Source organism: Chelonoidis abingdonii, chromosome 1 (genome assembly GCF_003597395.2).
Source record: "Chelonoidis abingdonii isolate Lonesome George chromosome 1, CheloAbing_2.0, whole genome shotgun sequence".
Taxonomy (NCBI): Eukaryota; Metazoa; Chordata; order Testudines; family Testudinidae; genus Chelonoidis; species Chelonoidis abingdonii.
The window spans coordinates 320,736,143-320,750,311 of NC_133769.1; the positions used below are offsets into that span (position 1 = coordinate 320,736,143).

At 49.4% G+C, this 14,169-nt stretch overlaps 2 protein-coding genes across 31 annotated transcripts in view; one reads left to right on the forward strand and one right to left on the reverse strand.

The window, feature by feature from the left end:
• The window catches only part of SUPT20H (SPT20 homolog, SAGA complex component), a 78,237-nt gene extending 65,104 nt beyond the window's left edge, over positions 1-13,133 (forward strand). For 13 of the 28 annotated variants that reach the window (XM_075061622.1, XM_032805889.1, XM_032805888.1 and 10 more), the window contains 3 exons: positions 10,972-11,077; positions 11,653-11,783; positions 12,585-13,133. In XM_075061622.1, coding sequence (XP_074917723.1) covers positions 10,972-11,077; positions 11,653-11,783; positions 12,585-12,722 — 375 coding nt within the window. In that variant the 3' untranslated portion in view covers positions 12,723-13,133. Of the gene's footprint in view, positions 1-10,971; positions 11,078-11,652; positions 11,784-12,584 lie in introns of those variants that run through there. The other 15 variants (XR_012655035.1, XR_012655034.1, XM_032805900.2 and 12 more) reach the window with 5 other exon arrangements.
• Positions 1-14,169, reverse strand: part of EXOSC8 (exosome component 8) — a 60,019-nt gene that overhangs the window by 23,095 nt on the left and 22,755 nt on the right. Inside the window, exon 11 of one of the 3 annotated variants that reach the window (XM_032805916.2) lies at positions 12,814-13,273. The exons of 1 other annotated variant lie outside the window; for it this stretch is intronic. In XM_032805916.2, the coding sequence (XP_032661807.1) occupies positions 13,158-13,273 (116 nt within the window). In that variant the 3' untranslated portion in view covers positions 12,814-13,157. Of the gene's footprint in view, positions 1-12,813; positions 14,091-14,169 lie in introns of those variants that run through there. One more of the 3 variants, XM_075061624.1, reaches the window with a different exon arrangement.

Below are 14,169 nucleotides of genomic sequence, written 5' to 3' on the forward strand. Positions count from 1 at the left end.
GCAGGTAAACACACTGGCCCGGCCCGCCAGGGGGCTTTCCCTACAGAAGCGGCGACCCGTTTGGGAAACCCTGGATTATACCTTTCAGGTGGTAAATGGTTGATTGGAGTAGTTGTTTAAAGAAAGAGGAAATGAACAATTCTAGTTTACTAAATAGCAAGGATCTATTTTTGGATGGTAAAAGTCATTCATAAATTCTCCTTTTACAAGATCTAGGAATATAAAAATAAGTTGTGTTTCCCAGTTAGTCTACTGTCCTTTCAGCTCTGTAGTCATGCCAATACTGAAAAGACCATTATCGTTTGCTTCTAACAATTCCTCGATTGCTTAACTTTGTTTTAGCAAAGAACTGGCAAAGAGAGTGTAGCCCTCTGGTGGTTCATATTATGCCTTGCACATTTACTATAGGATGTCAGCTGCATAGGTTTGTATGAATTCGCTAGCCTTAAATTGAAATAAGCATTCATATAGTATAATGAAAGTGGAAAGACCCATTGCATTCTAAATTCCACTTTGACTCCCCTTGTAACTTTGTCAGAAACATCTCCTCTTTGGCCTAAAAATTGTTCGTTCTTCTTCGAGTGATTGCTCATATCCATTCCAGTTAGGTGTGTGCACGCTGCGTGCACGTTCGTCGGAGAAACTTTTACCCTAGCAACACTCGGCGGGTCGGCTGGGCGCCCCCTGGAGTGGCGCCGCCATGGCGCTGAATATATACCCCAGCTGACCCGGCCACCCTTCAGTTCCTTCTTACCGCCTGTGTCGTTGGAACAGTGTAGTGCGGCTTAGCTGACCTCCACCTTCCCTAGCTACTCGTAGTTCCTATTCTCGTTTTTCTATCCATAGTTGTACTTGATTGTTCTTATATAGTTAGTTAGATTAGTTATAGTTCATAGTTGTAGTTGTTAGTTTTAAGTGTCAGCAGGGTTTGGGGGGTAGCCCCTTCCCTGCACCCGGTGGCGGAGCTCATGCCTGGCTCACCGGGTTTCAGGCAATGTGCGGCCTGCCACAGGCCAATGCCGACAGGAGATCCTCACGACTCCTGTTTGAAGTGCCTCGGGGAATCGCACTTATCCTCTAAGTGCCCAATTTGCAAGGCTTTCAAGCCACGAACCGAAAAGGAGCGGGACATTAGGTTAAGGCAGCTCCTAATGGAAGCGGCACTGGCACCCTCACCTTTGGCACCGAGCACGAGCCAGCAGGTGAGCAAGACTACCCCTACGGCACCGGGCACCGTCGGTACGCCTAAGGACTCTCGGCACCGGCCACCGCTGGCACCGAAGTCAACTCCGCGCCACTCCCTCTCCCTGAGGTCGAAGACGGTGAAGGCTCAGACGGGCTTGACAACACCCGCGTCGCAGCCAGAGACTGCGTCTAGGTCGGACCGCCCGGCACCGGCACCTGCCGCAGCACCGCCTAAGCCGGCACCGTTGACTCCAGCCCCGCGAGGGCCGTCGAGTCCGGCGCCTGGCAGCTCCCCAGCACCTGCTGTGGTAGAGCTTACTTTGCCGTCGACTCCGGAGACGTTCTCTGCAGCGAGAGACTTGATCGCCATGACTGATTCGGCACCGCCCTTACCCCCGGCACCGCCGGTGCGGGTACCACCTTCCATGGGCAAGCCGACCCTGGCCAGACCGTCATCTGTCAGCGTAGCGGAGTGGCACTGCACAAGGTCACGATCCCACGGACGCTCCAGATCGAGGCGGCGCTCCCGCTCTCGGCACCACTCCCAATCCCAGCACCGGTCACCTCCACGGCACCGGTCGAGCTCGCGGCACCGATCAGTCTCACGGCACCACTCGGTCTCTCGTTCCTCATCCCGCTACTCCTGGTACCGCTCCAGCTCCCGGCACCGACCCAGGCACCGTTCCTCCCGGAGCAGATCATGCCACAGGGACTTGAGATCTCGGTCGACCTCCCGGCGCCGGGCCGGTCGCAGGTCCCGGTCTCGCTCTCGGTGCCGCTCTGCGTACCGGCACCGGTCCCCATGTTTCCAGGGTGCAAGATCAGCTGGCACTTCAGCTCCTGGGTTTTCTGCTCCTCCATGGCCGTCCAGACAGACGTCCATCTCCTCCCAGGCGGACAGCTACTACGACTGGGACCGTGACACGGAGGTGCCCACGGGGGTCTTTCAGGACACACATCCTCAGGACGTCGGGCCTCAACAGTGGTCCTTTTGGACACCCTGGGCGTACCATCAAGCCCAGGGTGCTCCCCTAGTCCAGGCCCGCTCTGCTGCCTCAGAGCATCGGGCACCAGAGGCCACCATCTCCCGCCCCCCCGCGGATGAGTCGGAAGAGTACGTGGCCCATCCTCCGGACTCCCCAGGGCAGCTGGAGCAGGAACCACCCCAGGAGCATGGGGCTATCCAGGACCCCCTTATTCCAGGGGTATCATCCTCCTCCTCCCCGGACGAGGCTGTGGCGGGGACCTCATCTTCAGGGCCTCTGCCGATAGACCTCAGGGCCCATCAGGACCTCCTTCGAAGGGTGGCTCTTAATATCAACCTCCCGGTGGAGGAAGTCCCGGAAGTCGAGGACCCTGTCGTGAGCATCCTGGCCGCGGATGCCCCTACCCGGGTGGCACTTCCGTTCATTAAAACTATCCAGGCCACTGCCGACACTCTCTGGCAGTCGCCAGCCTCCATTCCACCGACGGCGAAGGGAGTTGAGAGGAAGTACATGGTACCCTCTCGGGGGTATGAGTATTTGTACGTTCACCCTCCTCCCTCCTCTTTAGTTGTCCAGTGGGTCAACGAAAGGGAGCGCCATGGTCAGCAGGCGCCTGCCCCGAAGTCCAAGAAGACTAGGCGGATGGACCTCCTGGGACGTAAAGTGTATTCAGCGGGGGCCTTACAACTCCGAGTGGCCAACCAGCAGGCTCTGTTGAGCCAATATAATTACAACACCTGGGTGGAGGTGGGTAGGTTCACCGAACTGCTACCCCCAGACTCTCGCCAGGAATTTACAGCGTTCCTAGAGGAAGGCAAGAAAGTGGCCAGGACATCTCTTCAGGCCTCCCTAGACGCGGCCGACTCGGCAGCCAGAACTTTGGCCTCTGGCATCACCATGAGGTGTATCTCCTGGCTCCAGGTCTCTAATCTTCCCCCGGAGCTTCAGTATACTATCCAGGACTTAACCTTTGAGGGCAAGGGTTTGTTCTTGGATAAGACTGATCCTCGGTTGCAGAGCCTGAAGGACAATAGAGTCATCATGAGGTCGTTGGGCATGCATACCCCTGTGACCCAACGTAGACCATTCAGACCCCTACCCCGCCGCCCGTATTTTCCACCACAGAACAGGCAGGACCTCAGTAGGAGGTGCGGGCGGGGTGGCCGGAGGCGCCAATCCGGCCCCCAAGGGGGCCAGAACCAAGGGCCTTCGAAGGCACCACCAGGGCCTAAGGCCAACTTTTGAAGGTGCGCCCAGGGACGGCGTACCAATCTCAAGGCAGGATCCTTTTCCCCCCTTCTCCAGCCGTCTTTCCTACTTCCTCCCGGCGTGGTCCCAACTTACTTCGGACCTTTGGGTGCTACGCACCGTGAAGCAAGGTTACCACTTCCAATTTGCTTCATCCCCGCCTTCCTGCCCCCCATCCCGGTCCCTCTTCAGGGACCCCTCTCAGGAGCAAATCCTCTTGCAAGAGGTGCAGTCTCTCCTCGCCGCAGGAGCCATAGAGGAGGTCCCGATAGCCGAGAGGGGGAAGGGGTTTTACTCCCGCTATTTTCTCATTCCCAAATCCAAGGGAGGCCTCCGACCTATTCTAGACCTGCGGGGGCTCAACAAATGGCTGTTCACGTTGAAATTCCGCATGGTCTCCCTGGGAACTATTATCCCCTCATTGGATCCTGGAGACTGGTACGCCGCCCTCGACATGAAGGACGCGTACTTCCACATTGCCATCTTCCCACCGCACAGGAAGTACCTTTGATTTATGATCAACCACCAGCACTTCCAGTTCGCGGTCCTTCTCTTTGGCCTCTCCACGGCCCCGAGGGTGTTTACGAAGTGCATGGCCGTTGTCGCCGCCCACCTCCGCGGGCAGCAGATACATGTGTTCCCGTATCTGGACGACTGGCTCATCAAGGGGACCTCTCAGACTCAGGTCCGCCAGCACGTCAGCATAGTCGTGGACCTCTTCTCCCGGTTGGGCCTGCTCCTCAACACTGAGAAATCCACACTGGCCCCTACACAAAGGCTGGACTTCATAGGGGCAACCCTGGACTCCACTCACGCCAGGGCATACTTGCCCTAGGCCCGTTTCCAGACAATCGTCTCGATCATCTGGGGTCTGCAGGCCTCCCCAATCACCTCGGCTCGCACCTGCCTAGGCCTACTGGGGCATATGGCCGCATGTACTTATGTGACCAAGTACGCCAGGCTCCGCATGCGGCCCTTTCAAACGTGGCTCCATTCGGTCTTCCGCCCGAGCAGGGACCCTATGGACGTCCCTATGGTTCCTCCAAGCGCCCCCCCCCTGCTCCCTCGACTGGTGGCTGAATCCGTCCATGGTATGCGCAGGGATGCCGTTTCGACCACAGCAGCCGTCGCTGACTTTGACGACAGATGCGTCATCCCTCGGTTGGGGGGCCCATCTAGGTCGCCTTCGTGCCCAGGGCCTTTGGTCATCTCAGGAGCTCACGCTCCATATAAATGTCCGGGAGTTGAGAGCCGTCCGCCTCGCGTGTCAGGCGTTCCAGCAACATCTTCGCGGCCATTGTGTGTCTGTATTCATGGACAACACAATGGCCATGTACTATATCAACAGACGGGGGGACCCGCTCGTCTCCCCTGTGTCTAGAGGCCATTCAACTCTGGGACTTCTGTATAGCCCACCAAGTGGACCTAGTGCGTCCTTTCTCCCAGGGGTCCGGAACGCTCTGGCGGATTGGCTGAGCCGGTCCTTCCTCTGCCACGAATGGTCAATAAGGCCAGACGTCATCCATTCCATCTTCCAGAGGTGGGGATTTCCCCTCGTAGATCGGTTCGCCTCCCGCTCGAACAGGAAGTGCCAGGAGTTCTGCTCCTTTCAGGGTCTCTGCCCGGGATCGATCACAGACGCATTCCTCCTGCCATGGAGGCACCACCTGCTATATGCCTTCCCTCCGTTCCCTCTGGTGCACAAGGTCCTGTTGAAGCTCCGCAGGGACAAAGCGCATCTAATTCTGATTGCGCCTGCGTGGCCCAGACAGCACTGGTACACCACCCTGCTAGATCTGTCCATGGCCGATCCATGTTCCCCTCCCTCTCCTCCCGGACCTGATCATGCAAGACCATGGCAGGCTTCGCCACCCAGACCTGCGAGGCCTCCACCCTCACGGCTGCTCCTGCATGGCTAAACGCGCACGGAGTTATGCTGTTTCCGCTCCGGTACAGCATATTCTCTTCAGTAGCAGGAAAGCTTCCACCCCACTCCACGTATTAGCCAAGTGGAAACGCTTCTCATGCTGGTGCACAACACTAGGATGTACTCCTGGAGCCTCGATTCCCACGATCCTAGACTACTCTTGGAACCTTAAGCAGCGGGCCCTGGCGACGTCCTCTCTGCAAGGTGCACCTGGCAAGCTATATCCACTTTCCATTTCAGCGCAAGGTCGGTCGCTCCGTGTTCTCCCACCCAGTGGTCTCTCGGTTCCTTAAGGGTCTGGAGCGATCTGTCCCCACCGCACGTCGCCCTGCCCCACCTGGGATCGAACTTAGTCCTAAACAGGGCTAATGCAACCGCCCTTTGAGCACTAGCGACGTTGCTCGATCCTGTACCTTTCGTGGAAGACAGTCTTCCTGGTGGCATTACCCTCGGCCAGAGCGGCGTCTCTGAGCTGAGAGCGCTCACTGTGGACTCCTACCATACACTGTCTTTCATAAGGACAAGGTGCAGCTGCGACCTCATCCAGCGTTCTCCCTAAGGTAGTGTCTGCCTTCCATACCAACTAGGACATCTTCCTCCAGGTCTTCTTTCCGAAAAGCCCCACTCTTCTCGGAGGAGCAGCAGCTACACCCTTAGATGTGCATAGAGCACTCGCTTTTCTGTATTGAGAGAACGAAGCCCTTCCGCAAGTCCTCCCAGCTGTTCGTGGTCCGGTCGACGGAGGACTGGATGAAAGGTCCTGCACGGTCTCCTCCCAGAGATTTCCTCTGGGTGACAGCCTGCATCCGCGCGTGCTATACCTGGCTATGTCCCCTCGGGACACCTCACGGCGCATTCCACCAGGGCGTCAGAGCTGCCTCAGCCCCTTTCACCTGGCGTCATCGTGCCCATCCCACAGAGAGCCGCCGCTACTGCGCTGTCGCGACGACTCTTCCAGGTCATCGCGTCCACCTTCCACCTTTCCGACTATGCGTCTAGGAAGCACAGAGCAATCTAGACATGTCATAGCACCTCTGTGGGCAGCAGTTCTCCATCTGCTTGCCACATCTCACTCTACCCCTCGCCAGGTTAAGACTGGGAATCACCTAACTGAGAGTGGACTCATTGCTGAGATCACTCGAAGAAAAAAGACGGTACTTTACTTTGTAACTGTTGTTCTTCGAGATGTGTTGCTCATATCCATTCCATACCCACCCTCCTTCCCCACTGTCGGATTGGCCGGCAAAAAGGAACTGAAGGGTGGCCGGGTCGGCTGGGGTATATATTCGGCGCCATGGCGGCGCCACTCCAGGGGGCGCCCAGGCGACCCGCCGAGTGTTGCTAGGGTAAAAGTTTCTCCGACGAACGTGCACGCAGCGCGCACACACCTAACTGGAATGGATATGAGCAACACATCTCGAAGAACAACAGTTACAAAGGTAAGTAACCGTCTTTTTCAGATCAGAAGAGAATTTTGTTTTTTAACATTCACATGCATGTCGGGTAAGCAGGCTTTTTGTTACAGAGTATTGGAAACTTAGCATTTTAAATAAACGTAACTTTTTTTCTCTGACTTAAAAAAGAGCTGATTTGAAGGTATCGGATTTCTCATCCATTTAATTCTCCATGAAAACAGGGCTACTAAAATCTTATTTAAAACTATGTTTACTAAACATTTCATTGACAACTGACAGGTTGTTAGTTACTTGTGAGGAATGGGATCTCTGAAAGTTGTAGAAATCTAGATATGTCTGAGAGTCCTTCAAAGGTTACAGGATCAGTTGGAAGATTGTAGCAGTTTTCTGTGTCAGTTACAATGCATGGATTAAATGGTATCTCTCTTTTTCTCTAGAAAAAGTAAATGGGCCTTTACACAAAAGGTCTCAATCAGGTTAAGGAGAAAGGAAGCCTCGTGAAGAGTGCAATCACTTTGTTGCCACTGCTATACATAGGTTGTAGTTATAGCTGGCTCCTCTGTCCCTTTGCAGACTGGTGATTTTTTGACATGGCAGATAACCTGGCCTTGCTCCATCCTGCACTAATGTGGACAGAAGCCATTCAGTAGGTGAGGGAAGAGTGTTCTTGCCCCTCCCTACACAGAACCACAGCACAGGAATTGCCATGCTGCATCAGAGTAGTGCTCCAGTTAGTTCACTGTCCCAATTCTTAGGGCATGGCTACACTTGCAGATGTAGAGCGCTGAGAGTTAAATCCGCCTTCGTAGAGTGCAGTAGGGAAAGCACTGCAGTCTATCCACACTGACAGCTTCAGTGCACTGGTGTGGCCACATTTGCAGCACTAGCAGCGGCATTGGGAGCAGTGCATTATGGGCAGCTATCCCACCATGCAAGTGACTGCAACATGCTTTTCTAATGGGGGATGGGGTGGAGTGTAACAGGGAGTGTGTTGTGTGTGGGGGGGGAGGGGGTTGGGGTGCTGAGAGTGTGTCAGCATGCTATCTTGTAAGTTCAGACCCTCCTCTTCACCCCACCTCTCACTCACTCAAAGCAAACAGTAAATGTTTGCTTTTCTCGGTGCTGATAAGCAGCCGGCTTCTCCGAAATGGAGCTTTGAAAAGGCATTTCCGCATTCCTGCAGCCGATTCACAATGACAAGAGTGGCCACTTAAGGGGATTACAGGACATTTCCAGAGGCTGATCACAGTGCAGTAATGCAACACCTCGTTCACAAAGGCACCGCAGTGCTCCAGTGGGAGCGCAGCAAATGTTACTCCACTCACCACGGTGGAGTACCAGCAGCGCTGTAGCCATGGAGTCAGAGCGCTCTACGTGCCTTGCCAGTGTGGACAGGGAGTGAGCTAGGGCGCCCGGGCCTGCTTTGTTGCGCTGTAACTCGCAAGTGTAGCCAAGGCCTTAGTGACCAGTACAAGCTGCTTTAGAGGAATACACATGAAACCACCTACTGTAGAATAACCGAAGTTTCTTCCTAACCGTGTCAGTCAGTGGTTGGCTTATGCCCTAGCTGTTCCAATTGAGTTGGGATTTTTGTGCTAGTGAAGAGTAGGGCTCCATTTGGCCCTAAAATTGTAGATTGTAATCTTGGATGATTGTAGACAGATGGAAAGCTGAGGCAGCAAGTACAATCACTGTGAAAGGCATTAATCTTTATAGATGATTTCTTTGTAAAAATCTGCAACAGAGTTCAGCACTTAACCTCAGTCCATTCTCATCTGCCAAATCCCCTTCCCTTAAGGCATCAAGACCTTCCCCTAAATTGTATCTATCTGGTAGGGTATTTAGTTCTCACCGTGCCCACAATGTGGCCAATTTGGGAAAGGAAAAGTACAGTCTGCTCTGCTTTTGCATCTCATCTGCCAGTGTAGTTACCAGCTCCTTTCTAGTGTTCGTGCTGAGGCCAGAAGCCTTTTGTGTGTGCTAGTTAGTCTCTGCCTTCAGCCCAGATACCTAGTTCAGTTTGTCTTAAAATAATTTTATTTTGAATAGTATGGAAGAATCATCAGTAAGGTGGCTCCAGGGGTGAAAGTAACTTAAAGGACTTACCAGTACGCAAGAGTCCTGAGCAGGGCTGTGGCTGGGAGCCCCAGGGCCTTTAAATCACCCCGGATGTACCAGCTGTAGAGGCGGCTGGGAGCCCCAGGGCTCAGGGGCAAATTAAAGGGCCCAGAGCTCTGGCAGCTGCGGAACTCCAGGCCCTTTAAATCACTGCAGGAGCCCTGCCGCTGCTACTCTGGGGCGGCAGGGCTTGGGCTAGGGCCAGGGTAGCAGCAGCAGGGCTCCAGAGGTGATTTAAAGGCCCGGGGCCCCATGCTGCTGCAGGGAGTCCTGGGCCCTTTAAATCCCCACCAGAGCCCGAGTCGTGCGGGGATTTAAAGGGCCAAGTGCTCCCCACAACAGCTGGAGCCCTGGGCCCTTTAAATCACTGCCAGAGAAGCCGGTCTAGTCCAGCACAGCGAACTGGCTCTTGCCGGTATGCCGTACCGCCTTACTTTCACCTCTGGGTGGCTCTGAATACTACATAAAGTATTAGACTGACAAAAGCTCACTTACGAGGTAACAGGTCCCTCTGCTTTGAATGGTCCCTTACAATATGTGCCAATTACTTGTGCTAAACAATCTGTCCCACCATGGGTGTAGCTGTGATGCTGGGAGTACCTTTCCCAGATCTGAAGAAGAGCTCGGTGTGGCTCGAAAGCGTGTCTCTCTCACCAACAGAAATTGGTCCAATAAAAGATATTACCTTACCCAAATGGTCTCTCTTATGTGGTAACGTCAGTTTCCTGGAATCCCACGTGGCAGAAAAGTTCTCTACAGTGTCATCTCTGTTCACACAGGTCTTTAGGGGTGTTATGTGTGGTAGTGTGACAGCAGACAGCTGTAGATGTATTCTTAAGGCACTTGGAATCCAACCATCGAATCTCTTGTTATTGTTGGGAATTACTTTGTTCTTTGATCAGTAAGTCAATACTCTTGGAATTTCCTCATACAGACTTTAAACTATGAACTTAATTTCTTCAAGCATGTAAATTAATTGAGCTGAAATCTAAATGCTTAGTGAAGAAATAATCAAAATAACACTTTTTATTCCATTGTGCAAAATATACATACATTTATCACAAATTTCTTTAGGTTTTTGGTGAGAGGTTGGTACCATCCTTGTACAGTATCCTCAGTATGTCCTAACCTGATAGCACTGTTTCTTTAGTACAGTGATTTTTAGCTGAATTCTTTTCCTGTTTTCTTTTTCATGTGATTACTTAACATGGTTATCTTAAAGAAATCTTGCATAACTCATGACAATTTAGCAGCCCAGTCACAAGTTCTGCTGCTTACAATTTTTATTTTTTTGTGTGTGTGTGGGGGGGGGGTGCGGTGTGTGTTACAAGTCTGTTTGAATTATGTAAGATGTACTCAGACAATATTTTCATTCCATGTGTGTACTTAAAGAGTTATGCATGTGGGTACTCTAGTATAGTGCATGATCCAGTACACACTGACTTCAACGGACATTTGATCAATCCCTTCATGATCCAATCTGTGTAAGAAATGAATGGAAGTGGGGGGAGTTATTTTGTTCTTGAGTGAAGTTGTTGCTTTCAGAATATTACTGGGGTGGGGGTTTTTAAGATAAGAAAGGATGGCACAATCTGAAGATGTAAATATCTTCACTTTTTTTTCCCTGACGTTTCGGGTCTATAGTGATTAGTATTCTTGCCTGTGGATTGTGTGTGGACCACCATTTCAGGTGCAACACAGATTCTTGTGGAATTAGGAGATGAAGTACCACCTGACTGGATCTCAACTATGGTTATTACTACTAGGGGTTGCCTATGGTGCAGCCAGAGATGCCATGGGACTTCTTTTAAACAACAGAGATAATCCTAATGTCCTGGAAAACATTCCCTATGTATGTAAAACAGGTTATAGAATCCAAAATTATAGAAGAGCTAGTATAGAGCACATAATGGCTGCTCTACATATCTGAATAGTCACTCCATTATCTGTATTTAACACTATAAAAAGCAGAATGCGTTTTTAAAAGGGAAATAAAAGCGATCAACATGAAAAGATACGAGTATTTTTTGAATTTATTCATTCAATGGCACAAAAGTTCCACAATAAGTATCAAATTTCTCATTTTTGCCAGAGTGCTGAGCAATGTCCAGCCAATCAAGACCAAGCCTTATCTGCCCAGCAAGCCGCTGTTATTAACCTGACTGGAGTAGGGAGTTTTATGCAACCTCAAACAGCAGGTATGTGTTGGCAGAGTTTCCTTCTGCTTTTTTTAGTGACATTGATAAATTTCATACTGGAATGAAGTTTGGTGTTTAATATAAGCCTTCCCTTTACTCTAATTAAAGCAAATCACATATCAAGTTATCATGACAGAGTGTGGATTACATAAAAGATGCTACACTTAATTTGACTTGCAAATTAAAAACATGCACTTTTCTACTTCTTTGTCTTGTGTGTGGTAGTTTCATAAACTGAATAGTCTCTAAATCACATGGAACAATTCCTGCCAAAACTGTACAAAGCTTCTATACCAAACTTCATTAAGGAGTATTTCTTTAAACTGTCTGCTTTAAAGTCCAGTATGAGAAATTTGTTTCATGTCCACAAGCTCTTCATAATCTAATTGCATGTTCCAACTAACAGTGTCTATACAGTGTATACTTTATTCTGCACCGTTTCTGATTTTACTCTTGAGATTAATTCTATTGATCCCCTTTCTGTTACACTCTATTCCTATGTCTTCCTTTCCTAACCCTGACAACCTCCACCCAACCTCTTTGACCTGCCTGCTTTCCCCTTCTCCTTTTCGTAGTGTTGTCTCAGCTTGGCTCTGCCGTGAACAGACGTGGGCAAAGCCTTCCTCAGCAGAGACTCCAGCTCTCCTCTGCCTTACAGCAGCAGCAACAACAACAAGCCTTGCAGCAGCAGCAGCAACAGATACAAGTAATCCAGCAACTTCGCTCTGATTGCATAAAAAAATACAATTCTCAGCTCCAAAAACAAAAATGCTGCCCTTTAGAGTTTTACTAATAGCATATGGAATTTTAAAAATGCTGCAGTGTGGCAAACTAAACTGAGAGATCCGATTCCTCTTGTTCTGTCAACTTGGAGCACTGAATTTATTTTTATACATTAAAGCCATCCACTTTCCTGATTTGACAACATTCAAGGAGTGCTTGTGGCACGTTACTAAATAAGCTTGGTCAGGTGCCATTAGGATTTTGAAGCAACAGCATGTTAAGTGCCTAGTTAAATTCAAACACAACGCACAGCTACCGTTAATACATTAAGAAGGAAACTCTGGCAAAGCGTTCTTTTAACATAGTACTGTTATCCATCCTGATATTTATATAGGGAGTACATCATTGCAACATTAGGACAAAAATACATTGCATGAATGAGGGAGACTTAAATAGAGAAATCATATTAAGTACTACGCTGAATATATCATCTGAACTAAAATGTTTACTGAAGTTGCTGAGTTACTGCAGTTACTGCGACAGACACAAAGGGCAAAGTTTAACTGTGAAATGTTAGAGACGCCCTCAGCAGGCTTCTGTGCCACTGGTGCTGCTTGACTGTACTCATTGTCCCAGTATGTGGTATTCCTTTTTGATGCCATTTCAGTGCTTCCTCAGTTCAATTACCCCATCTTGTTCTTTCCTGTCATTCTTCCTGCGGTAAAAGTAGCGTTCAATTTAATATAACAACCTTTTTTTCCCTTTCCCTTCTCCCCCACGGCAGCAGTTGCGATTCTTGCAGCATCAAATGGCTATGGCAGCAGCAGCAGCACAAGCAGCTCAGCTACGACACCAGCAACGTTCAGGCAGCCAGTCCAAAAGTAAAAGGAAAAGAGGCTCACCGACCCCTCCGAAGTCCTGAGTCTTGGGGGGGTTTATATTTAAAAAAAAATAAACGCAGAGGTGATTTTTAAAACGTTTCTTTTTTTAAAGAAAGCTCAAAATAAAAAAAATTTAAAAAATCAGTGTTTGAAATGGCTAATGGGAAAATGAATTTTTGAAGTAATGCTGATATGTATAAACTGTATCGGGAATTCAACTCTATGGAGAATAGGAATTTCATCTAACAAAAAGCTAGGGTTTGGTTTTTGCAAGTCACTTCATATTTTTAACAAGATGTTTACCATGTATTTTTTACCATTCAGCAGCACTGTACATAGTATAAGGGTGATACATTTTAGAAAGATGAACTTTGTAAATGTAGTATTGATATCTGTTTATTTAGTATAAAAGGTTGGTGAACACTCTAACAAATACAGTTTTTACAAATCCATTTTGAAGAGACCTTGCCGTATGTTTATTTTGGTTTTATACTTTTTATCACTTTATCTATCAGCTTCTTCACTTCTTTGTGTCTTGTAATGGCCCGGGTGATACAGTCTTGAAGTTTTGCTGCTGTTAGGCCACTTCCACCTAAAAAAGAGGGGGAACCCCCCCCCCCAAAATTGAAAGTAATAGCTTGGTTTTCCAGTTTGTTTTCTTTAAAATGTTTATCAAATGGAAACATTAAAACCTTTCAGTCCTGGGGGTTACGCTACTGTTTAAGAATCAGGGTGGTCTAATTTGGAATTCTCCTTAAGAAAATTGTTTTACTTTAAATATCAAATCTTACTAGCACAATAGAAGACCTAGGTTCAAGAGCCCACCTCTACAGCAAGTCTGGCTAACCACGTCATGAAGACAGTTTATGCACGGAAAAGGTTATTTCTTGCAGCAGCCACACCAGCTCTTGCAAAATGCAATACTGTAGATTATTTTTAAGAAGACTGCAGTATTAACATTCATTTAAAAAATAGTTCAACTAAGGCCTGGTCTACACTACGCGTTTAAACCGAATTTAGCAGCGTTAAACCGATTTAACCCTGCACCCGTCCACATAACGAGGCCCTTTGTATCGATATAAAGGGCTCTTTAAACTGACTTCTGTACTCCTCCCCGACGAGAGGGGTAGCACTGAAATCAGTATTGCCATGTCGGATTAGGGTTAGTGTGGCCACAAATCGACAGTATTGGCCTCTGGGCGGTATCCCGCAGTGCACCATTGTGACCGCTCTGGAAAGCAATCTGAACTCGGATGCACTGGCCAGGGAGACAGGAAAAGCCTTGTGAACTTTTGAATTGCATTTCCTGTTTGCCCAGCATGGAGATCTGATCAGCACGGATGGCAATGCAGTCCCAAATCGAAAAAGAGCTCCAGCATGGACCGTACAGGAGATACTGGATCTGATCACTGTATGGGGAGACAAATCTGTTCTATCAGAGCTCCGTTACAGAAGATGAAATGACAAAGCATTTGAAAAAATCTCCAG